This window comes from Cryptomeria japonica, chromosome 2 (assembly GCF_030272615.1).
Source record: "Cryptomeria japonica chromosome 2, Sugi_1.0, whole genome shotgun sequence".
NCBI lineage: Eukaryota > Viridiplantae > Streptophyta > Pinopsida > Cupressales > Cupressaceae > Cryptomeria > Cryptomeria japonica.
Window position 1 is genome coordinate 175,348,550 of NC_081406.1, and position 25,467 is coordinate 175,374,016.

General features: G+C 35.0%; 1 protein-coding gene across 1 annotated transcript in view; it reads left to right on the forward strand.

Annotated features, from left to right (window-relative positions):
- The window catches only part of LOC131049969 (uncharacterized), a 74,732-nt gene extending 49,678 nt beyond the window's left edge, over window positions 1–25,054 (forward strand). The window contains exons 6-9 of the mRNA XM_057984085.1: window positions 7,414–7,501; window positions 24,335–24,468; window positions 24,573–24,671; window positions 24,766–25,054. Of these exons, the coding sequence (XP_057840068.1) occupies window positions 7,414–7,501; window positions 24,335–24,468; window positions 24,573–24,671; window positions 24,766–24,840 (396 nt within the window). The 3' untranslated portion in view covers window positions 24,841–25,054. The remainder of the gene's footprint in view (window positions 1–7,413; window positions 7,502–24,334; window positions 24,469–24,572; window positions 24,672–24,765) is intronic.
- The last annotated feature ends 413 nt before the right edge of the window (window positions 25,055–25,467 follow it).

Genomic DNA, 25,467 nt, shown 5'->3' on the forward strand with positions numbered 1-25,467 from the left:
GCGATCACCCTTGGTAGAAAGACCAGGGAAGTGTCTAAGTGATGCTGCTAGATACACCAGGTATGACTTCATATAGAATGTCATGGTAGTAGGGACTGCTGCAAGTTGTTCACACAAAGCGTCACTGATAATTTCTCCCCATGAGATGTGATGGGACTGCCTTATGAACATGATAAACTGATACATCCAGGGCTCAAAAACATTAGAATGTTCTAGTCCCAACATCCTGTTGAGAAGAGTAATGATGTCTCCAATTTCCCACTTGAAGTCACAACGGTACAACTTAGCCCACCTTGTGAAAGCGGCTCGTGACTCATGGATCCACTTGTTAATGTGGCGTTTGCAATCCTTCTCTCTTTTGACATAGTATTCAGCTGCACTATCTTTGGAAATCTCCATATACATAGGTGCTGACGGTATTCTAAAGACTTTCTCAATAGTATCCGCATCAAGGCCGATTATTGCCTCCCCATCATCATTTCTAATGGTTCTTGTCTCCTTGTTGAAATGGTGAGCGCAAGCAAGAACAAATTCAGGTTCTAGGGCAGCCACCGGAAAAGAAGATGCATGATGAATGTGTCTGTCCAACAACCGCTGCATATTACTATCCTACGGATCCTCCACCCTTTTGATGAATTCTGACATGTCAACATGCCCAATTTCCGCATCCTTGATATGATCCAAAGGAGAGGAAACTTGTGAAGGGGAGACCTCATTTTGGTATTTGTTATATTTGTATTTCATCTTCTTTGGAACGGAAGATGATGGTAAATCTGACATTGAAGAACAATCTGGCACGCTGCGATGAAGACTTAAAAGTGTCAAAACAACATTAAGATCAGCTGCAACTAACATCTTTCCTTCTTCAAATGGGAAAAACTCTAACCTTTGCATTTCGCAACTTTGTGAAAGGAGGATAGGGAATAAATAAGGATGCTCAAAACTTGGCTTTTGACCAATTTCGGATCTTGGGGAATGTTTTACAAGTGTACAAGTGGGGAAGAACAAATGTGCAATCGGACTTTTAAAACCTGAATGCAAGTATACTTGTAAAAAGGAAAATGAAGAAGTGGGTGAAAAATGAGATTTTGACATGTGGGAAATGTCGGGAATGGTATGTACGAATATAGGCAATAAGTATGAACAAAAATGGAAAGATTTTGGGAAGATCATTTTCAAGAAAATGGGAATAACTTTCAACTTGTAATCCGGTTTTAAAAACCCGATTTTGAAAGGATGAGTATTTTCCAACTTAAAAACTTGGAATTCACCAAAAGATGGTTAAAATCTTCCAACCAAAGGGGAAGGTCAATTATTTTCATCTTACTTGCAATCGGGTTATGAAATCCCGAATGCAAGTAAAGAGGGAAAATGGGGAAAGACAATGCAACTTGCAAATTGCTTTGCAAACTTGGAACATAGGGGAAAATCTCTCACAAAACCGATTTTAGGCAAGAACAAAACTAACATATATATACAAATTGACCAAGGAAACTAAACAATAAAAAACAAGAAATAAAAAACAAAGAAGAAAGGAAAGAATCATACCTCGATCAATCAAAACATCCTCCAAGAAGCAAGAAGCAATCCTTGAAAGAGGAGACACTGAACCTCTTAAATAGATACAAGGAGATTCAAACCCTAGCCACGTTTTTCCAAAACGCCTTATGTAGCAAAAAACGGCTATCAAAATGGCATGAGAATTGGTCAAATCTTCATCCAAACCCCACGTCTAAGCAAGACAAGCAAAAACGACTAAGGAGGAAGAGGATTCGTGGAAAATTCCAAAGGCAAATCGTGGTATTTCTACAACACGTGTTGCTGTTTTAACACCTTATAACCAGCAAATGAATCCACCAAATGGCATGAAAAGAGTTTCAAGATGAATGAAAAATAGGCATGAAACCAAAGCGCCTTCCTCCTAAGATCTCTCCACAAAAATCGGACTAGAAGTCTTTGCGAAATCGAACTCTAGGAAGGAGAATGTTGGTCGGGTTCTTGGGAGAGAACAAGAAGTTTAAAAATGCATGCAACAAAAGAAATCGGGTTTCTTTCACCTTTTTACATGTTTAAAATGTTCACTTTTCCCCCCATAAGGCAAAATCGGGTTTGTGAGAGCAAACAACAAGTTTAAAACACTTGTAATAGGGAAATAAAACTCCCTTTACAAGTTTTTAAATAAAAGACTAGTAAAGGGAAAATAAAATTCCTTTTACAACTAAAAGTGACTTTATAAAACTTGCAATTGAGGAGAAAAACCCCTACCATAACTTAAAATCACTTAAGCCCATTTTTGAAAACAAAAATGAGGACAACATTATCACCTAATTATCACTTATGCATAAAAAGCATAATCAAAATTCATTGCACATAAGCATAGATCATGGCATACATATATCAACTCTAATCATCATAGCATAGCCTCATAAGAACAAATCATCATCCATACCTAACAAGACTACTAGAATTAGGGTTAGCACCTGATATTACCTCACAAGTAGTAAATATAAACCATATTATCTAAGACATGCATTATCACCAATTAAACATGGAAGGGGAATCGCACATAAGCCTACTTCAAAAATCATTCCAGAATGCAGAATCAACATCACCAAAGCAATCATAAGGAATCTACTAGTGTTAAAGAGAATATCAAAAGTGCAAACAAACTCATAATTATCTTACACATCCAATCACCAAGGATGGATCAGGGAGGGGCACTACAACCAAACAAAAAAGAAGTCTCGACAATGCTCTTAATGTGAGAGTCACTTGAAATCACTATCTCCATGTATAATATATCTAATGCTAATATGTAATGTCCCCTATTAGGACTTAATTTGCCCTAGAATTTCTTAAATGAGGCCTGGATTAATGCCAAGCTTTAGAGCTTGCAACCAGGTTAGTTATCAACAGATAAATAAACATATATTTTATCACTGTTTCAAAGAGAATTCTAATCATTATCATAATAGATGAGCAAATCTATGTAATTCCACAATGTTATTGAAAGAATCCTAAACACCATCATACTTAATATAATATACGAATAGGATTCTCTTAAGATTCTTCCCACTAACCTACCTGCATTATGAAGTACCTTGGGGGATCATACAAGGTGCTTTGAGCCTGTCCATCAAGCCTAGTAGTACAAAATGACACCCATCATTTTGCCTCCCGGTCCCTCTTGGGTCACCACCACTCGAATGGACTTTATGCTACTTGGACCCAAGAACATGCCATAGTCTTCCTTGATCCATCAAATTTGGAGAGAGTCATCTTACTAATCCTCTCTTTTAAGTCTTTGTTGGGTTGCCCTCTTCTCTTGTTTGGGGCAACTCATGTTTTAACATCACAATAATCTCTAAAAGAGACATCTTTATTTTGGGATCCAATCTTGAGCATGCTTCTGCAAGTTCTTCCACACTATTTATGGTTTGATTGTTTGCTTCATCTTCCATCACGTTTTCTTCTTTGGGTAGGAAAGAGGGTCTTCTAGGTCTAGGGGTTGATACCCTTGTTGGGTTGTTATTTTCATAATGGTTGGAGTGGGTATCCCTCCCATTGTTTTGGTTGGACCTAGAATTAGTGTTAATCCAGTTTTAGATTGTTTGGAGGAGTATTTGGGTGGTTGCTCCATGAGAGCTTGAGTGAGGGTCCTCAATTCATTGCCCATTTGTGCGCCCATGTTGTTGTTGGGTGTAAGATTATTGAGGGATGTAAGTTTCCTTCCATCTCTTTCTAAAGCCCTTTGAGCCCTTTGGCTAGTTTGCATTGCTTTTCAGAGGATGGTAGGAAAGATGCTCTGATACCAATTGTAATGTCCCCTCTTAGAATTTAATTTGCCCTAGAATTCCATAAATGAGGCTTGGATTAATGCCTTGATTTAGAGCCTGCAACCAGGTTAGTTATCAATAGATAAATAAACATATATTTTATCATTGTTTCAAAGAGAATTCTAATCATTATCATAATAGATAAGCAAATATATGTAATTCCACAATGTTATTGGAAGAACTCAACACCATTATACTTCATATAATATATGAGTAGGATTCTCTTAAGATCTTTCCCAATAACCAACTCGCATCATGAAGTACCTTGGGGGATCATACAAGGCGCCTTGAGCCTGTCCATCAAGCCTAGGAGTACGGAATGACACCCATCATCGGCCTCCTGGTCCCTCTCAGGGCACCACTACTTGAATGGATTTTATTCTACTTGCCTCTCTCTAGTCACCACTACTTAAATGGACTTTATTCTACTTGCCTTTCTTTTATGTACCTTATCTCTCCTCCATAATGGGATAGTTTAATGGTAGTAGGTCTTAAATGAATCTTATCGTCATTATACATGCCCACTACATTACTAATTATGCATATATTATAGGAAATGGAATATTTGTATTCATTAAATGAAGACATTTAACAAGTAAACTGATCTATATTGCAATGCATTATCATTCGGTAATTGGAGGGTTATGTCTTCTCCATAATCACAACCCTCGCAAGAGTGGCATCTCTTATAATTGGATCACTTCTTTTTAGCTTATTGAAATCGCTCCTCATTAATGATTAATAACACAAGTATTATCATAAGCACAAATCAATGCTCTTAACTTATCGTTTTATTGTTGTCTTGCGTACACTTGTTTATGTATCAAGGCTGACTTTAGATTGCTGTCCCTCGATCTCATCTCTGTGTTTATACTTTAATCCACGGTGTGTAATGTGTCTTGAGGATGATCACTAATCTTAATGCCGATTGCTGTTAATATTACTAAGGATCACTGCCTTTATATCTTCACTGTCTTCCTCTTAAAACAAGATCGTTGTTAAAAGGCAAACTGTATTACTGTTTATGCGGGGGCATGACATAATATGTCTAACATGTAGCATTTCCACAGGGATGCCTACCCTTGGACCATCCTGGACCTTCTGAGGGCATAAAGATGAATGGATATCCTCCTTCCTGACAACTGTCTCTCCAAATTTTCTGTATTTCACGTACCTAAGACATGAATTTTTTGGGCATCCTAATGGTGTTCCCTATTTCAGAGGGTGGGTGTGGAGATTACTTGGGAACACCTTAACATTTTTAATCTGCTACAAACATCTTGATGTCCCCCAGATCAACAATGTTTAAAAAATTACAATGAAAAATAAATTTGTAAAATTAATAAGTGGGGGAGAGGGGTGCGGGGGTTGGGGACCAGGAGGGAGGAAGAGGGACATGTTCAAACTGTTATTTTCACAATTATTAATAATATAAGAATTAGATATTCATTTTTAATATTTTATATTCATATTTTTGTATTTCAATCAATTTTCAAGTTCACTTTCAATGTTGAATGTTCAATGCTATGGATGTTAATGTTATTTGGATTTCATCCCTTGAGAATTTGTAATAATGTTTAATAGTTTAATTCTAAAATCGAAAAGATATGGAAAATGGGCACATCCCTCTGCTGCCTGTAAAATCTTGGAGAAATTGTCTATCCTGGAAACTCATCTCCACAGCCCCCAAATCCCACCATCTCAAATTTTGGAGAAACATGGGTAAGATCAGGAGTGCATACCAAGATAAGTGTCATATCCCCATATGAATATTGTTAGATAAATAATGTTACACAGTTACCTTATCTCTTACTAATGCATTTCCATCCCTTGTATATATTACTAATGAATTTATCTAACAAATAATATTTAATATTTAATATTTATCCAACGATAATATTTAATGTTTAATATTCATTTAACAATAATATTTATTTAATATTAGTATTACCTAACAGTAATACTTAATTAATCATTGCCACCGATTACCAATAACAAAGGGGTGGCAGTCAAAAGTCGAAATACCTTTGAGGGGAGATGTGACCCCACATAAGCCACGTCTCTCCCAAGAGACAGAGCCTCTGCCCCAGTATAAAGCATGGGGCCTGCAAGGAGGAAAGGCATGGAGGCAAAAAGAATAAGGAAGAATATATCAGGAGAAAGATCACGCACAAAGTGACATCCTGTTCGAACTTCCAGGTATGCACACTAATAACCATTCATTGCTGACTGTAAGTTTAGCAGAAAGACACTCCTGTAATCATTATTTAATATTATTCAAGATATGAACAATTTAATAATATATATGTAGAAAGAATAATTGTATGTATATATACACAAGAGAACAAATCAGTAATGCATTCTGAAGAGTAAATAGACAGTATTAACCAGATTTACAGTGATACAAATCCGTCAAATACAAATAAATAAATGCATCAAGAACATGACAACAGATTAATCTAATACTCAAATTAATCAATTATATAAATCAGAGGTTCATTAATAAATAAATAACAAGATGAAATAACAATCAGTAATTCCTGTAACATAATTGGAATGCCTTAAAGCTGTCCCAAACTATAATCAGTTCCGTATTTTCTATTCCCCAAGGGAGATGGGTGCTGCTAGGGAAGGGCAGAGTAAAACCACTTCAATAGAAAGCCGCAAGGGTGAAAGAACTCCTCTTGAAATCTGGGCTGCAGGCCCCAAGGGTGAATGGACTGAGTTCCGGTAATCTGGGCTACATTAAGGAGGTGGTGTCAAGCGCACTAGGCAGCCAAGCCCTCTTCTGGGAATAGGGTCAGATTGGTTTAAGTTTAGGCATGGTTTTAATAAGTTATGTTAAAGGGAATTAGTTAGCTATGCTCAGTTAATAATAGAAGGTAGTAACGTAGATTTTGCTTTTAATTGACAGTGTATAAATAGGGGACATTACAATAAGGCATAAGGCATAGAAAGATGGATTCCAATAAGAAGATTAAACAGCTCTAGGGTCTCAACCTTCCAAAATGTCACATGCAAGATGTGCAGTAAGGAGGTTATACATTTGAAGGCAATTGTTGCAAAGCCACTTTACTGTAAATTCCAGCAAAGTCGGACTCCCTTCGGGCATCAGTATAAAATACAAATGTAATTTGAGATGGAGGTATCTTGGAAAATTGTGGTACTCAAAGCGTAGGCTCGACTTCATTTTATTTAAATGAAACTCCTGATTTATGTCTTTCATAGTTTTATCTATGTCAATTCGTATTTTATGCAACTTTTGATTTCAAACCTCTACTGAAGGCATGGGATAACTCTACTCTATTTCAAATAGAACTCACAATTTATATATTTTTCTGTTTAATGTGTCTACATCAATGCGTTTTATGCAATTTCTAATTCTAACAGTTTTGTTGTCTACTGAGGTAAACATTTAAGCATTTGCTTTTTATATAAAGTGCATCTTCAAATAAACAGAAAATCGTAGAGGAACTAGTTTTTTAATTTACCTTTTTTATGCCTGATTGCATCTCATCTTCCTTTTATATTATTCTGTGTTTTATGACTTGTAAACTGTGACTTACTGTTTTTCCAGATTGCAAATCACCTTGATAGTGCTGTAGCAAGTCTTGGGAGGGCGCCCTTGAAAGTTTTGGTACAAGTTAACACAAGTGGTGAAGAATGTGAGTCGATGTTTTTATTGGAACATATCTCCTCATTTTGAAATTGTTATATTATAACCGCTTTTTGGAATTTACAAAACAGTTGACTCAAATTGCCATTCCTGTGGAAGCATTAAATAATTGAAACCCAATGGATACATTGGTAGCTTTTTGAAGTGACAGCTTGATCTTATACTATACTTTGTAGCTTCTGATATGCTTAAATCACAAAAAGTCAGTGTCCCAGATAATTCTTAAAATTTGAAGCATTACAAGCACAAATGCCTTAAAGCATATGGTAAAAACCTACCATCGAATAAGACACTTGCGTTTCTAATTAGGCAACTACTTTTCCCAAACTTACCTCAAGGAAGTATGGCTAATCAATTCTGATAACTATTAAGATCTTCTCTGTACTTGAATCACTTTTTGTGGCTGTATCCTAGTTGGAAGAAATGTGGTGTCTTAGGGCCATGTCATGTTTGAATGCTCAAAAACATTATCCAACATGGATGCTAGTATATGTTTATGTTTATCTCTCTCTCTCTCTCTCTCTATATATATATATATATATGTATGTATTTATATGTATACATACATACATTTAGGTTTGTTTGTCTTATATATATATGTTGATGTGTAGCTAGGTTAAATCCTTCTAGGGCAGACCTAGTACACTTGATGGCTAAATGGCCTGTTGGCCTTAGCCATATTGTTGATTCATTTTTGATATACAAACCCTTGTTTGGGTCTGGCCCTAATTGGGCGTCTCATGTAACTTGTAATTGTATTGGACAAGACATATCTACATATAACTTGTAATTGTATTGGGCAAGACCTATATGTAACTTGTAAGTAATAGGTCGGATCCTATTCTTGTCGCCAAAACAATAAGGCGGACTTGAGGCCTATTGGGAGGCATTGATACATATATATATATATGAGTTGATTTGTAATCATTCAAGATTCATTCACAATCAGCGAAATACTTCTGCATATTGATCAGCGATCTACTCCAGATATTCAAGCCTTGAGGTCAGCGAATTCACTTGGATAATCCTCCAAGATCAGCGAACTCCTGTTTAGGATTGGCGGACATCATACAAGGTTGACGAGTTATCATAGAAGATTGGCGAACATCATATGAGGCTGGCGAACCTTGTTTAGGGCTTGCAAACTTGTCTACTGTGACAGAGAATTCACCTAGGGCTCTTCAAGGTCTGCGAATTCATCTACAGCTGGGGCGAATTCACTTACAAAGACAGCAGACTACACCTAAGGTCTGGCGAACTCAGTCTCAAGGGCAGCGAACCTGTAGATCACCTTCAGATCTTGCATATAGTCTACAGTAGACTCTTCAGATAAGTCTGTTATAATTTTGGTTCAGTTTGTTGCTTCATGTGTGAAGCTAATTGTAAATCTAATACTGATTTCTGAGTGAATACAATTAAGGATCTGTTGCTGGGTTTTTCACCTCCAAGAGGGAGGTTTTCCTAGGGTACTGTTGTGTAATGTGTGTTTCATTTATTGTTTTCTGTTTACTGTTATCAGTCTGATCATAAAATTAACAATATATATATATATATTCTATTTGAAGCAAAGAGGAATATATATATGTTTATAATAATAAAATAAAATTATATAAAAAATATATATATATATAATTTTTTAAAAATTTGAGAGGGGGCAAGGCTGTGGGTGTGTCACCCATGGGGGCTGCATCCCCATTGGGGCTGCAGCACCCACAGCATGGGGGCTGCGACTCCCATGGGGGCCACAACACTCACGCCATGGGGGCATATATATATTTATATATATGAAATATATTATTTATTTATTTTTGATTGGTAAAGAATGGAATTTGGGACATCATCGGGACATCATCTCTCAAGCACAGAGCCATGAAGCACAACCACACACATCTTGTGTGTGCAACAAGGAGTTGTGGCTGAGAGAATACCGTATCCATATTTGTATTCGTAACCATGTCTGTGTAACTTTGTAAATTAAAATTAAGAATTATTATATCCCTGGCAAAGATATATTAGCTTTTAAAAGTAGAAATGAAGACCATTATTTACTTTGTATATTGTTTTCACTGACAAAAAATTTCTTATCCACTTTGGTTCTATTCATGTCATCGGATGCTCCATATACCTTTTTGTAGGTGGTTTGCTGGTAAGGTGATTGTGGGGTAAGCTGCTGAAAGAGTAGCTGTTATTAAATAAAGAGAGGAAAATAAAGGAAAGGCTTACCTTCATGAAAGAAAGGCAGTGGTTCATCTCTTTGATCCAGACTTTTCCCTTTTGGATTAAAAGTAAATATTACATTGAGTCTAAGAAGATAGAGAAGGCTGAAGCGAGAAGGTTAAGTAGTGATGCAAGGACATCCACAGGCTTAGAGCAATCTTGCATCACCCAATTTTTTTATTTTTTTGGATTTCAAGTTAAGGGTAGGTGATTAAAAATAAATGCAAGCATCTATGGGTCTCTAGGTACCAAGAAAAGTGTTCTGGAGGGCATATAAGGTTGAAAATATTCAATATTTATGGTCTACATGTAAAGGCAATTGTAATTTTCATGAAGGAAAGCATTTTTCTATCATTTATTATTATAAACTCATAAAAATACTCTTTTGGACGTGGGAACAAGGAAGGGGAAGAGTCATGCACTCATATTTATTGAATGGTTACATAAAAATTGGAAAAGACACCTTTTAGGCACCTACTTGGGAAAATTGAAAAGACACCTCTTTAGGTGGCCTCCTAGGGAAGATGAAAGGTCATCTTTTGGATATGTGTTGTAATCCTTGAATGCCATGTGTTGTACATCAAGAGGGGGAGTGGGATTTCGAAGAGGCACGCGAGTACTATAAAAGAGAGGCTTGGGCTAGAGGTTATTCGTTCAAAGTTAAGTCCTTCAATGTAGGACAATAGTCGGAAGGCTTTATGTGATGTCCCCATCCTTGACGCCACTGATATTTCTCATTGTGTCAGCAAAGCATTTCAATTTTGTGGAGTCCCTAGGAGGGACAAAATTGCAAGAGTGCATTGGAAGATCATTATTGGAAGTAAGCGGAAGTTGATATGATTATTTAGAATGAATTACTTTCATGTCATCATAATGATTCTTCTAATGAACGATGTATCCTTAGAGATATATTGGGCAATCGGCAAAGGGAAGAATCAAACAATTAAGGAATCATGAGAATAAACATAATGATAGCAAGTATCCAATTATTGGATCAAACCAGTCATGCATAAAGAAGCCAGTTATATTAGCGATGATGGCTAGAGAGATCAAGTACGATATGTTATGCAGAATAAGTGATTAGTAAACGAATCAACTATGAAAGAGTAATGGTGTTGATTGAGATTATAAGCATCATGACAAAATTGAACAGACATCAATTAAGTATATATCAATGATTAGTCATGATCATCGATTATAAAAGAAGGATAAGAGATCATTCATAATCGATTAAGGTAGCAGCAGTTAACTAATCAATTAATCATCCCAAATCGATAAGCAAAGAATGGTTATTAAGTGGGAGGGATTTGATTAATGTTAAACTATATCGATCTAATGGGAAGATGATTAATCAAACGATAAGTCATGAATACCAATTATAATTAATAAATGTTAATCATCAAAGTATCGATGGAAGACAGCAACTATGTTAATGCTGATTGGGTTATGCTATGAAGAGGCACGAATTAGATTGGTAATAGCAGCGGTTAAGACAGTGATTGATATGACTAATATTAAGCTCAGCGATTATGATAAGAACACTAATTGATATTTCATAAATAACAAACTGATTATTATGAAGAGACAAAGGACGTGTCCCTTGGAGGCATCACATCCATTTGCAAGATATAAGTAGGCAATCAAACTTTTTCAATCAATGATCGATTGTGTTTATATATTGCTTCTTATTCCAATTTGGAAGAGCTTGAGGAGAGCAAGGCCGAAGGCCCAATATCGTGTGCATGAAGCCAAGGATTATTCACATCAGACACAGCACTATATACCTTGCATAATGTAGCGCTCGCCAACAAACCCAAGGGAAACTTACTACATTTAGGTCCCCAAAAGAGTGGAATAATTTTTATTTTATTTTTTTTGTTTATTAACAAGGTGACGTCTAACTCAATCTAGACATTAAGTTCACAATTTAGTTCAATAGTTTAAAATCTATTGTTAAATTGCTATATGATGCTTCATGCACTACGTTACTAATACAAGTGAAGACATGTTCCAAGGTTTAGTAATTTACAAGGTTCCATCGTTTCCCCAGGGTATTGATGTCACTACTAAGATCTACGCCATTTGATTTATGATCGATACTTAATTTACCATCATCATGTTAGTCCACTTCTATGATTCTAATGATTTAACCATACCATGGAGCACAACTACAATGCATGTATTCAATTTACCATATATCATACACTTTACATAATATATTACTATTGCTATCCATTATTAAATGCATCTACCAAGGCATGCTCATTAACCTACATATGCAATTCTACATGTTCATAATGCCATTTATGCAACATTAGTTTTATGGCAGCCATAACACAATTGTATAAATTCTCATTTAGCATCTAATGATATTTATTTACTAAGTTCCATAATAGTTTTCAGCCTTAGTGTTGTTCTAGTTTTCAAGCAGCTAACTACATCTACAAGAATCTTGTATTTCACATGCTTTACCAATGATAGTATAAGCTATTCGTTTAATGTCATTGATCTCATAAATATGTGCAATCATCTACTTAGTTTACATCCATATTCATATGAAAATATTGGAAGTGCAAGCATTAATTCAATCTATTGCTAAGAAATATCATGAAAGGTGTAATAACATCGATTTTCCATCATATCCACATATCTACTATTTAGCATTTAACTACCACATAAAGAATCATATTGCTGATTTAACTATTTGACAAGATACATTTCAATCTCATTTAACTAACCTATCGCATAAGCTAAGCATGACAATTCATTCATGTTCTATAAGTTCAAATTAAAGAAATATGCATGATTAACAATTAATAAGGCACTACTAGCAAGGGTATATCATTTTCTTCTTTCTTTCTGCTTACATTAGATTAACTCATACCATTACCTCTATTTGAATGTACCATCTAAAGTAGCTCATGAATACTTATAGGCTGTTTTACATAGTATTACAATCGTGAATATTCACTCACTTCTTATACAACATTTTTAGATTATTACATGCTTTGAGTTTATTCACCATAAGATGCACAAACATGAATCTGCTCCAAGGTTCAAGTCAACATGGAGAAAGGCTCCAAGTCCACTTACGAAGATGACACCAAAGAAGAGGGAAAAACCCAAATGGCAAAAAGCTCCAACCCCCCGACCAGTGTGGAACCTACAAGGAACCACCCCCCGAGCTAGGAGATGTCGCTAGGTCCCAACTCACACACTAACCAAGGTTGATACTTACAAAGGGACTGACACTAAACAATTTCCATACACATAACCATGCATCAAGCAAACAAGAGAGAACAAGAGATTTCCAGAGGCCAATAAAACATCATGACAAGAATACAAAAGTAGGCAAAGGACTCACATGTACGAGGGAGTGTCATCACACGCCAACCAAGAACAAGGCACTAGCCTATGGCATGCGAAACCATCTCAACCTTGAGAGAGAGACCAAGGGAGATTAGCTTATCGTCTCCACGGTCTTCCCATGCTCAGCCTAAAACATCCTCCCTAGGACTGAGTCACAAGGCACTGATAAATTATTTTAAATTATCCAACTACCCATAGCCATTCTTTAATTAGTTATCACTTGATTATAATATGGTAAACTCCCTTATGCCCAAAAAGGTCTAGACTTACGCATCCTTACAAGGAACCTCGTGAAAGTCTATCTCTGATGACCCCGGGTGTCATAAAGGAGCCCACTCCCTCTACATGGATCCGAAACAATGAAACGAGAGGCTCTTACACAAGTAAAAATCAGACAACGCCAGCATTGCCAAACCATGACACACGCACGTACCCAAAAGAATGAACAACAACACCTGCAGAAAAACGAGCATCTCAACCAAGGAAACATAACAAACTCATGATATCACTGCACTAAAACATATCGACATCGCGAGGTCTTCACACTTGCTACCACAATATCAACGGTATGGTTATTTCCTCATGGCAAACTCATAATGAGGGCATGTCAAGATGGCAAATAAAACTCATGATATGCAAGTAAAAGCAAAATTCACATTAACCATTGATTTTGAAACAAATGACACAAACGGCCTCCAGATACAAGTCATAAATTGAAAGGACTCTTAATTGAAAAAGGGGTTGACTTAATGGGCATCCATGAATTCAATGGTATGGGGTAGACTATATATATCTAGCCAATAACACCTTTTAAAACCAATTACACGATAACATTCACAACATTTAAACCATCAAATTAATATCATTTTTCAATAGCACTATTATTGATGTCAATCAATTATCATCTCTCTTTCTTTTGCAATATACTATTATTTTAATATTCAAATGTTTTATCTAATTAGACTATTAACTTGACATTTATCAATGATATATATATATATATATAAATAATATATTTACCTTAAATAATTATCAACACACATATATATATATATATATATATATATATATATATATATACATTTCATTAAATTTCTTGTTGATTTTCAATCCATTTAAAATAAAATAGAACTCCTTTTTTAAATTGTTTTAATCATCATAAATAAATTGCATTTAATTAAAAATAGATTTATGTATTAAATAAAATTGCATTTTACATTAAACAATTATATTTTAAATAAATAAAAAATACTTGTTTTTTACGAAATGAAATGGTGAAGTGGGGGTGCTGGCAGCACCATGCCACTACGTGGCCAAGGGTACTTTTTTTTTATTGTTTTTTTTTTAATTTCTTTTTTTTGTTTTAAAGATTTCAGATTTCTCACATTAACAGTTTTGGTAAAAAAAATAACAGCAGGGAGATCAAATGAAATAATAACAGATTTCTGGAAAAGAAATGAGGGTTTTAATCAAATCTTTTTAAAAAATAAAATAAAAATCAAGGGTTGTTGATTTTAACACTTTCAGATTAACTAAAACTCAGAAAATCAGAATTTGTTTACTGATTAGATTAATTAGATTAGAGATTTATAGTTTCAGATTTAAGCATAGTAAAGAAAGAGAGAAATAAAGACTAGTCACAGTTACCCTGGGAAAACCTCCTAGGAGGAAAAACCCAGCCAGAAAAGATCCTCAGATCTGATTATGGATTATAGTTATGCAATCAGTACAACACTTATCTCATGTATTTGTAGGTTTAGATGTTGCTGTCACAAGAGGTATGGCAGATTGAGGTGGCTGCCTTCAATGTTTGCTTGCTGTCATATGAGAGATGGATGCTGCTGCTCCCTTAACCTAGATTGCAGACCTTCAAGGAATTCGCTGCTGACTCCTAATGATGAATTTTGCACCTCCAATGGCAGATGTAACTTGTTGTAAGTGCAGATGTAATGTGTCTTCCTGAAGTTCGTATTTAGGCAGGCATGTAATTTCGCATGAATGAGAGAGCTGACCGAATTGAAAATGACAATGAGGTTTTACATTTACTTATATGAGGAGCGAAACGTTTTAGATAGGTTGGCCTTCCTTATAATTACCTTTAATTATATTTTCCCTTAATTGCCTTATGAATAGGGTCGGCCCTATTTGTCAACACATTGAGTGTTTAAGTTTGTGAGACAAGGTTTTAAGGTTGCCGTGTGGTATAGGGCTTTGCCCTACACGTTTGAGGAAAGGGTCCAGCCCTTTTGGGCGGATTCCAATGTTGCCCAAGGCAATTGGAATCCGCCATTCCCCAATTAACATCAACAAGGGTCTTTTGTAGAATTCTTTCCATTCCAGCCAGCAAATCCATTTCCCAAATTGAGAGTTTTAAAAAGAAGTTTTACCCAGCAAAATTGAAACAACAACTACAATTTCATGCAAGTAAAACCTATGGAAACAAAAATCAGATTTTAAAACCATAGAATGCAAACAACTTGGGCATCCAAAAGGGAGAAATGGAGATTTCACTCTCTAAAATTCATTTCCAGCTCATAAAAGAAAAGAGAAAACACAAGGAGGTGTAAATCCCTACCTCTTATTGGGCAAATGGTGGTGGAGGAAATCTGGATAACAACAATTCCACAATCAGCAAGCCAACAACAATTCTTCAATCTCCCCCAATTTTTCCAGCAATCTTCTTCTTTTCCAAAACCACCAAAATTTCCAAAGACCAGTGTAGAAAACGAAAAATCCCCAAAATAAAAACCCTAGCTCTCTTTTCCTCAAGAGAGAAAGAAAATAATGGAGAATAAAATATTCAAATTCTCAAATCTCATTAAATGGGATTTTTTTATTTTAAATCCTCTATTCTCTCATGAATTTATTTTATATAACTTTCAAAATAAAAGACTGGATATTTAAAATGTAGAAAAGTATAACAAGCAAAATATTAAAAACTATTCCTCTTTTTCTTGTCCTTCCAATTACGTTATTTTATATATATATATATATATATATATATATATATATATACTGATTTAATTAAATAATTGACTTCTCAATTTCCAACCGCATAAAGTCAAATCCAATATTAAATGAATAATGTAATTAAGTAATCAAGGCAAGCGAATAATTAAAAATTAAAATCGCTAAATGACAATAAGGTCAATAACGCGAAAATCGTAAATAATTAAAAATCGTTAAATTTTAATAAGTTTAAGATCTCAAAAATACTAATGAAACCGTAACTAGTATTAGGCAAACACTCAACACAGTCAAACAAATGCTGGAATTTAAAAACACTTAATAATAATAAATCAGTCACTACTCAAGCAACTCAAATAAAATAACTGAATGATTAACCAACCATGCCACATATACTCACAAGTCATGACGACGATGGCGACATGGCGAACTTGCCAAGATTGTTAACAAGGACTCGACACCAAACCTAGACCTAGTGTGCGGGAAGGGAAACAACAACATCCCGAACCACATATTGCCATTGGGAAGAGGCATGCTCGCACCTATCAAGCCAAGGGAGCTCGCACCTGGTTGCCCTGGAGGAATAAATGCCTTAGAACCTACAAAATGATACATGTGCATATATATATACATAGATAACAAACAAGTGGAGGAATGTCGCAACGGCACATCCCACTCGCAATGAGTGATGTGACGTTGATTCCCCCATGCATACAGTCCAACAATAGTCATACAATGAACAATGCATCTCACGTAAATCAAAACCGGGGTTAGTATGTCCATCTCATCATAAGCAATAATCAGTAAAATCTATCTATGCACACATCGACAAGACATAAATACATGTAGCAATGAAACATCATCATGATATCTAATCACATAAAATCGGAATGAAGCATGAGCACAAATCCATAATATCCAAAATCACAAAACATACAATATCTATCGATGATCATCAATGAAGCACATATAAAAGCCAAAATACATCCATGCATCATGTGAATCCAAACAAGTCTACCGAATCCATCGCACAAAATAAATGTCCAATTGAGTCTATCAAAATGGAATAAGAGTCTGCTCAAGTGTGGGCATTACACATAATATCATTTCTAGATCTGAAACAGCAGTAACCAATTGTGCATACTATATATTCCAAATCAGAAACAGCCATTCATATTGCCATTGGCAATATCGACTTCTAGTCCATTGCATATTTGCTAAGTTGCCGGTAGGGGTACGGGTGCGGGTAGGGGTACATGGGTATAGTACGCTGGTATGGCAATTTTTTTGGGGGCGGGTTTGGGTACGTCCGTACAAAAAAATGTTAAATCATAAATATATACATATATGCAGCGTAAAGAGCAGAAACAAAAATTAAATTTAGAATCCCAAATATCATCCATATGCTAAACAAAACTTGGGAAAAATTTTATACAAATATATTTGGAAATTTTTAATATCCATTTGTCAAAATTTACTTACATAATAATTAATAATTTAACATTTTAAATAAATCATTAACATTTATGAATTAATTTTAAAATTAAATATTTAATATTTAAAAATTTTAAATTTATATAAATATAAATCATTAAATAAAAATAATAAAATTATATTTCAAAAATTAAAATTAAATTGTAACTTCCTAAACCAAAAAAATAAACCTAAACCATAAATGATAAAAATCTAGATTTTTTAGCTTATTATAACAAATAAATAAAATAATTTAAACAAACAAACAAATAAAAAAAAAAATATAAATCGTAAAACTATAGCAAAACAAATTAACTCCTACATTGTCGTGACCTGTCTCTCTACCGGCGTTGAGCTCTGCCTGGGTCGTGTTGGGCTGTGCTTGGTCGTCGCTCTTTGTTCGTGGCTTCTCCCGCATTCATTATCCTTCTTCGTGGCTTCTTCGTGCTTCTCCTGCATTCTTTTCCGCCGCCAAAGAAAACCATGCGTATTAATTGTTGTTTTGCTTTTTGCCTTAAGGTTTGTATTAAACCCGTTTTTCAAACTAAAAGCAAAAAAAAAAAAACCCTCGAAAACATGACGAAATCGCCACATCATTCCAAATTCGTCAGGATTCTTGGTTGGAAAACTGGAACTGGATGCGTTTCCAGGGCTAAATGAAGGAACCCTATTGGATTCCACAAGGATTCCAGGACGATTCAGATTCAAAAACGAATCGTACCTGGAATCTGCAGGAAAATGGACGTACCGGTAACTTAGCATATTTGCATTGTCTTATTTGAAACAGCAAGTAATTGTGCACTTAATGCAAATTGATATCAATTCACTCAAGCATAATCTTAATTGTATAAATCAGAGACAGCCAGTGGCTTGATCATTATCATTTATTATATAATTGCATTCTTATTTCCAAATACACAAGTTTATTGTAAGAATCAGACAGTAATTGTCCTATAATTCATCTATTGTTCAATAAGGGACACTACAAGTGATATCAAAACATTACATTTGTGGTTATATTGCATTGTTCCTAAAATGGGACATCATACTTTAGCTCCAGCTTGCATATTTGTAAAGCCGATTTGGCCAATATTTTGGAATATTGGAATTTCTTTAGTCCATTAGAGTAATAAAATCAAATATTTTTCTCTTGTATTTGTGTATTTCTTGTGTTGTAGGGCCAAGCGTCCCTTCATCAAGTAGTTTTTGTAGGCCCCACAAAGCATAACAAATGTCTTGTTATCCTCTCTTACTCTTTCTTTCTTTCCAATGATGTGTCTTGTTGATCTATTTGTAGTGAGGCTCCAATCTGAAACTTGCTAATATAATGAGTGAAAACCTAACATATGAGTTCTTGAAACCTGAAATCTTTGATTTTTTAAAATAGTGGTATGCACTCTTGTAAACAGAAAAGGGCAGCTAAATAGACATCTAAATCTGGAATTGATATTTAGATGCAAATTTGGAGAGCAGAAACTGCTTTGGGCAGCCTCTAACTCTGCTATACTCAGGCAAATTTGAAGCTAGCAATTAACAGTGGGTAATGTCTAACTCTGCTGTTTTAGGGTTTCGTGGGTCATAGGAAAGGATCACAATTTTTTGCAAGAGTAATTGTGATTTTCAATGCAATTTTTTGTAGATTAATCGCGACTTAAATTGTTATAAATCGTTGACTAGAAGTCAACGATTTTTACAATAAATCAGGGAAAAAATCGTTGAGATATCCGATTTTTTGGAAATCACAATTAATCAGGATTTTTCCCAGATTTCTGCTTCTATGGGTTGTACTACTTTTTTGTTGTTTCCAAAGTACTAGGCTCTAGCTGTGTATGATTTTAATGATCTTAATGGATCCATTTCCAGTATTCATCAGTGCCTTCAAATAATTTGATACTGATACAAAACCTGTGTATTTTCTGGAAACATTTCTGATTGTCTGAGGTTGAAATTTCCTTTTTGCAAATGGTCATGTGGTTATTGAGTTAGACTAGCACCGAACAAGTTGAAACAGCAGGTGGATATGAACAACCAAAAACAACATAGTGGATCAACTTGAAATTAGGCAGTTAATATGGCAAACTTGTTGGCTGGTAAATATGGTCTATGTGTAGGTGACTGTAGCTTACAGGACTAAAGGTGAAATGGCAGGTAGGTTAAGGTGAACAAATCAAAGGGTAGATAAGGATACTGATGAGCAGATTAATCAACTTTGGCCAACTGAAGGACTAAAGGCTGTATGACAGGTAGGTTAAAGTGAATCATACAAGGGGCTATACAAGGATACTGATGAACTGGTTAATCAATTGATGCTTCAAGTGAAATGAGCCATTGTTTAAATTAATAAGCAGTTACTCTTGCAGGGTTGTAATTGCATACTAGTGTGTTCCTTCGAGGCATTTATTTATGTTGTTGAGTGATGTAAACGAGAGGAGTATATGGCAATACATTTCTAGTCTTGCAATATTCTCAATGAAAGTGAAATTAACTGCAACTATTCTGTTTGTATTGTATTATCTGGTTAAACATGTTGTAATTTATTTTTTCACATTTTGTACAATTTAAATTATGGTGTAGAGAATGAATGATAAATCATTTGTGTACAATCTGATTGATCAAGACTTGTTTATATATTTCTCCAAAAAACAATGTTTCGAATGTCATCTTATCAACTATAATATAAACCCATGTCCATAATTAGGAGCAAACAAGATTGCAGAGGATTGTGTTGCTATGAATGCTATTACATACACACACTACAATTAACCTTGCATTAAGTTAGACATTAATGGTTACAATTAAACCTGCAACATTGGAGAGGAAGACCAAGGGCCATTGGACTGAAAGGAGTAAAACTTTCTGAATTAATTGCTGGTTGCAACTGCACAAAATGGTTTGGAGAACATTGAAATTTGTACAGGTAGTGGACTCTTGGAAAAAAGGACTCGATCGATAAGGTAGAGGTAGAATTTTTTATCAATCGTAATCCTGTAACTCACAAGTGCCAAAGGTGTAAAAATATATTAAACAATTTTAAACTTGCCCAAGAATATGATGAGAATTGAGATATTTAGATAAATCTAGATTAGAGTTTAATATGGAAAAATTCAATTCTTGCCTGTGGCATGAAGAGAATGAAAGGCCTATCAAGAAAAGGCATCTTTTTTGTATTTGGGACAGTTTACATAACTTTGAGGAATATAAGTAAAACCCAATTGTGAGCTACAACTAAATAAAGGGATAATGTGAAATAGCTCAATATCAAATGCTAACATGTCATGTAATGCTGGCACTAAATGTTTATTGACAACAATGCTTACTATAGACTGCACATTACTGGACAAAAACTCTAAAATTTGAAATACACTAAAGACAACATGACCGATATGCGTGATCTATTTTAGTTTGAATGCACTCATTGTTTTACTAGTTCTTCGTAGAAACTGATCCCATTTGTTTATCATTCCCATGCAAATGGGGAGATTAATTTGGAAGATGTTGTGTGAGTTGTTGATAGCCAAAATATTGTTTAATTTTCGAAGAACTTAATTTATATAGTTCAAGGGTTCAAAAGTTTGAAGATGTTGCATAGTGCAATTGGAGTCTGTTTAGCACATACACTCCAAGGACACAATAGCTTGATGGTGCAATGCTTGAATTATCTTTCCTATGTTCATTCCAAACTTTGTCTCTGCCACAAGAAAATCTTGGGCTTGGGTTTTATCCCTGTTTGCATTGAAGGAGGTTGATCCATTATTAGATTAGATTACCGAGACTGATGAGCCTATATTTACTAAGAATGAGTATGTGTGAGTTGATCAAGTTCAAATTGGAGCAAAGGTAGTAGCACTAGCGAAGGAGTGAGCATGAACAAATGTATCATGGCTTCTGCAACATTGAGGACCTATTTGAGACACAAGTGCAGGAAAGACAACAGAGCTAGTGATGTTGGGCCAAGTGATGCAACTTCCTGTATGCCATAGTTTATGACTCTATGTTATGTTTTTTTTGTTTCTGATGCCATGGGTACCCTAATCAATGATTTTTGTACACCAAAATACTTATGGACACACACACAATATATATATAATTGTACTCATTTGTTTGATGTGCACTTGTGTACATGAGCAAAGCAGTGTGTAATTGTTTAGTTTTTTTGTCTTTAAAGTTGATCTAGTGAAGAGTGCATATAAAAACATGTGTTTCCTTAAAAATTCTCTTTATATCATTTTTTTCTCAAGTTGTTAAGTCTATTCCAAGTTTTGTGCTAGGTACAAGTTCAAGTCCAAAATCACCTTGCCATGTCCGAGTCTAGTAACTATGCTGATAAGATGTATTATGTGCAGGACAAAGTTAGTCTGATACACTTATCAAGAAAACTACATAGAGAAGTCGCTGGCTGCAAATCTTAAGAATGGAAAATAAGGTTAGACTCCTAGACCTGTGAAAGTGCTAACAAATGTCTTAGGGGATTCATAGTTGACTCTTGAGATCTTTCATGGGATCAAACTGGCAAAGACCATAGCTTGGATATTTCTGCAATATTCTTCTTACAATAATGATGCCAAGGAGTGGAAACCATATTCAAGCTTACAAAAACAAAGAAAAAGAGTTTCTAGATCTCATCCTAACCAGCATGTCAGATATGGTGTATGAGGTTTCCCCTTTCATGGGAAAGAGCACTTTTCACATTGCCTTTATACCTTGATTTGTAAGAGTTGATTTTGCACCAGCTTTGTCAAAGAGTTGAAACTCCAAAAGGTATAAATTTGAACAATATGTGCATGTTAAAGTGTAGAAGTTCCCTTGTTCCTGCAAGGAACTCTCATATGCGTATGAGGTCTGATGGCTAGGCTGTCCTAAAAAGCAACCTTGCCTATATTGTTCATATCTTGTACCTGTTCAGGTTTACATCTTGTAAGAAGGCTTGGTTACAAGCTTAACCTGTCACTCTGCCAACTCCTTTGGAGTTAGTATTATAGACACCATATTACTATGCTTTGTTCAATCCTAAATTTCTCAAATCTGACCACTACCTGTATAAAAGAGAGTCGTTTATGTATGTTTACCAAGGCAAGAGCTAGAATAGGAAGTAATCATAGTTTGTTATAGTTTCAAAAGCTAGACACTTCTTAGAAAATTGAGAAGATAAAGTGCATATCCTGTTTTTTTCTTTTATGATTGTCTCCTTTCTGCTTAGCAGCATTTTCCTTTATGGATTCACTGTCATCCCAAGTTTCTGCATATAACAATTTGAATGTTTTGAAAAATTTGCAAATAATTACAATGATAAACAAAAACATTATGCTTGTCGATTTGCTAACAGTTCATGTGCGTTGGAGCTAATAGATAGAAGAGAGTTGATGTGTAATTCTTAGAGAGACACAAATACAGTCCTCACTAGTCTTCAAGATGTTCAGTTGTGGGTTTTTAAGAAATAAGCAAGTGAAGGCCATGATGTTTATACTCTCCAGTCTCCACTACTAATGTACATCAAAGTGTAGCTGTGGCAGATTAAAATATATCCAAGAAGCTGGTATTATGGAATGAACGTGGGAATGACTGGATCTCAAGTGTCTCTTTATACGTTACTGGTCTTTTGATTGTCTCATCGGTCTACAATTTTCTTGAAAAAAATGGTGGAGCAACAGTTGATGTTAGTGGTTAATGACTTGATCGTGGGAGACGTGTTTGTTGGGTTGGTTGCCAGTTCAGTCAGAGTATCAGGTTCCTTATGGCCCTTGGTCCCTACTAGCCATAGTACAGATAAGAGCTGCATAGCTGAGTTGATCTGTCCAGTCACTTTTGACATGGATAATTTAATGGTCAACCTTACACCTTATGTAAAGTCCAAGGGATCCATTCAAACTTTTAATACTCCTTTTGGTGGAAAATGAAGAACAAAGACCTGTTCAGTGCAGCCGATAATGGTGATGGATCTTATCCTAAATTTTATTTGCCACATATGGACCTTTTGTAATGGGGCGAGGACAAAATCTCTATCTCCAACACCCATTGAATTGAGTCCAACAATTGCAAGGATATGTTGCAAAATGGGATTTAAGAAATCTACAAAGAAACTGTGGCATTTGGGGATGAAGTTGTACCAGGTAATGGTACTACAGGATGAAATGATTAGAAGCAACAAAGAAATTTAAAGTTGGATGTGGGAATCAAAGTGAAAAAGGAATCTCGGATGTTGAACTTTGCAGTATATAAGAGTGAAAAGTGCCATGGGGATGGAGATGTTCAATGGCTTCCATAGAAATAATGAAGGTGAAGTTACTGGATAACGAAAATGCAGATAGAAGGTAATAGTCAGATCTTTAAGAGACAAATCAAATAGCTTATAAATGCCAACAGCAGCATAAAATAGAGAGGGAAAAGATACAGGAAATGAGAAAACAAGATCAGGCCCTGGAAAGAACATGTGAACTTCAATTGCCAAGAAACAATATCAAGAGTTGAACAAAACGAAGAGAAGGTAAAATAGGATTTCGGCATGAGCGAGATGCAGTTGTTCAATAATTGTAAAACCAGTTCATTTTCCATCCATTTTTTAAGAAGTGCGATGTATCTACCAGAGTTTTTCCCTCTTATTACTTAAAGCATAAACTTCTATTTGGTTCTCCTTTTTTTTTCTCCCGATACATGCACTTTCTCAAACTTAGTTTTCTTAATTATTATACATCAAAAACATTTTCCCTGGCTTTTATAGATTTTAGTACAAAATAAATCTTTTTTTATCTTTAGTGATTAAAAATCTAAATTTATTTTGGTCTAATTTCTTGGGATGCAGCAAAATATGGTGTTGAGCCCTCAGAATGTGTTCAGCTTGCCAAGCATGTCAAGCACGAGTGTCGGAATTTGGAATTTTCAGGCCTCATGACCATAGGAATGTTGGACTACTCATCTAGACCCGAGAATTTTGAGGTCGGAACTCATGAGCATTTTCGTTCATGATTTACATGCGTATAAATTTTGGTCCTTTTTTCTTCCTGATGGATTGAAACTATGTTGTTTCCTTGAGGATTCAGTCATTGTCAGCTTGTAGAACTGAAGTTTGTAAAGCCCTTGAAATACCGGAAGACCAATGTGAACTGTCAATGGGCATGTCAGGCGACTTTGAGAAGGCAGTAAGTGCTGTGGTTTTAGTTTGTTGCAGCCGTTTGTTTTATAATTTTTTGTTACACTAATAACTCAAATGTCATAACTGTCATAACTCTGCAGATTGAAATGGGAAGCACAAATGTAAGGATTGGCTCTACCATATTTGGAGCAAGAGAGTACCCTGCAAAGAAGTGAACCCGTTGGAAAGTCGCATTCGAAGAGAGTTACTATATACTTGGTGATGCTAGTAACGACAAAGGAGCTATCAACTGTATAGTTTGTGTAGACTACGGACAGTTATTTCAAATTTGTGCGGAACCTGTGGTACCTACGTTATTGGTGTTGTCTTGAATCAAATATATGATCTATTGGTAACCAAATATTTAATCAAATACAACATATTTATCTAGGGACAATTTTGTGAATAAGAACACGCTAAATAATCACAACCTTTCGACATGTCGGAACAATACTAAGAGGGGGGAAAATGTCTAATATAGAAATATCATATGAAAAAGTGTGGTGAAATATCTCAAAATAGTTTAATAATAATGTGATAAATAAATATAAAGAGTAAAAAGTTCTATTTCAAAATCGAATGACATATATTAGGAAAGAAAAAATTTGGGATACCGTAGGCTAATTCTGTTTTTGAACAAATGCATAACCTAGGTTCTCTTTCAACATATGAATTTAATCTAAAACAAGTTTGAAATGTGCTTTTGATATGACAACATAAAATATAAATATGTTTAGATTTATCAATTAAATTAAATTAATGTATATAGCGAGGACACAAATTAGTGAAAGACAATAGGAAAG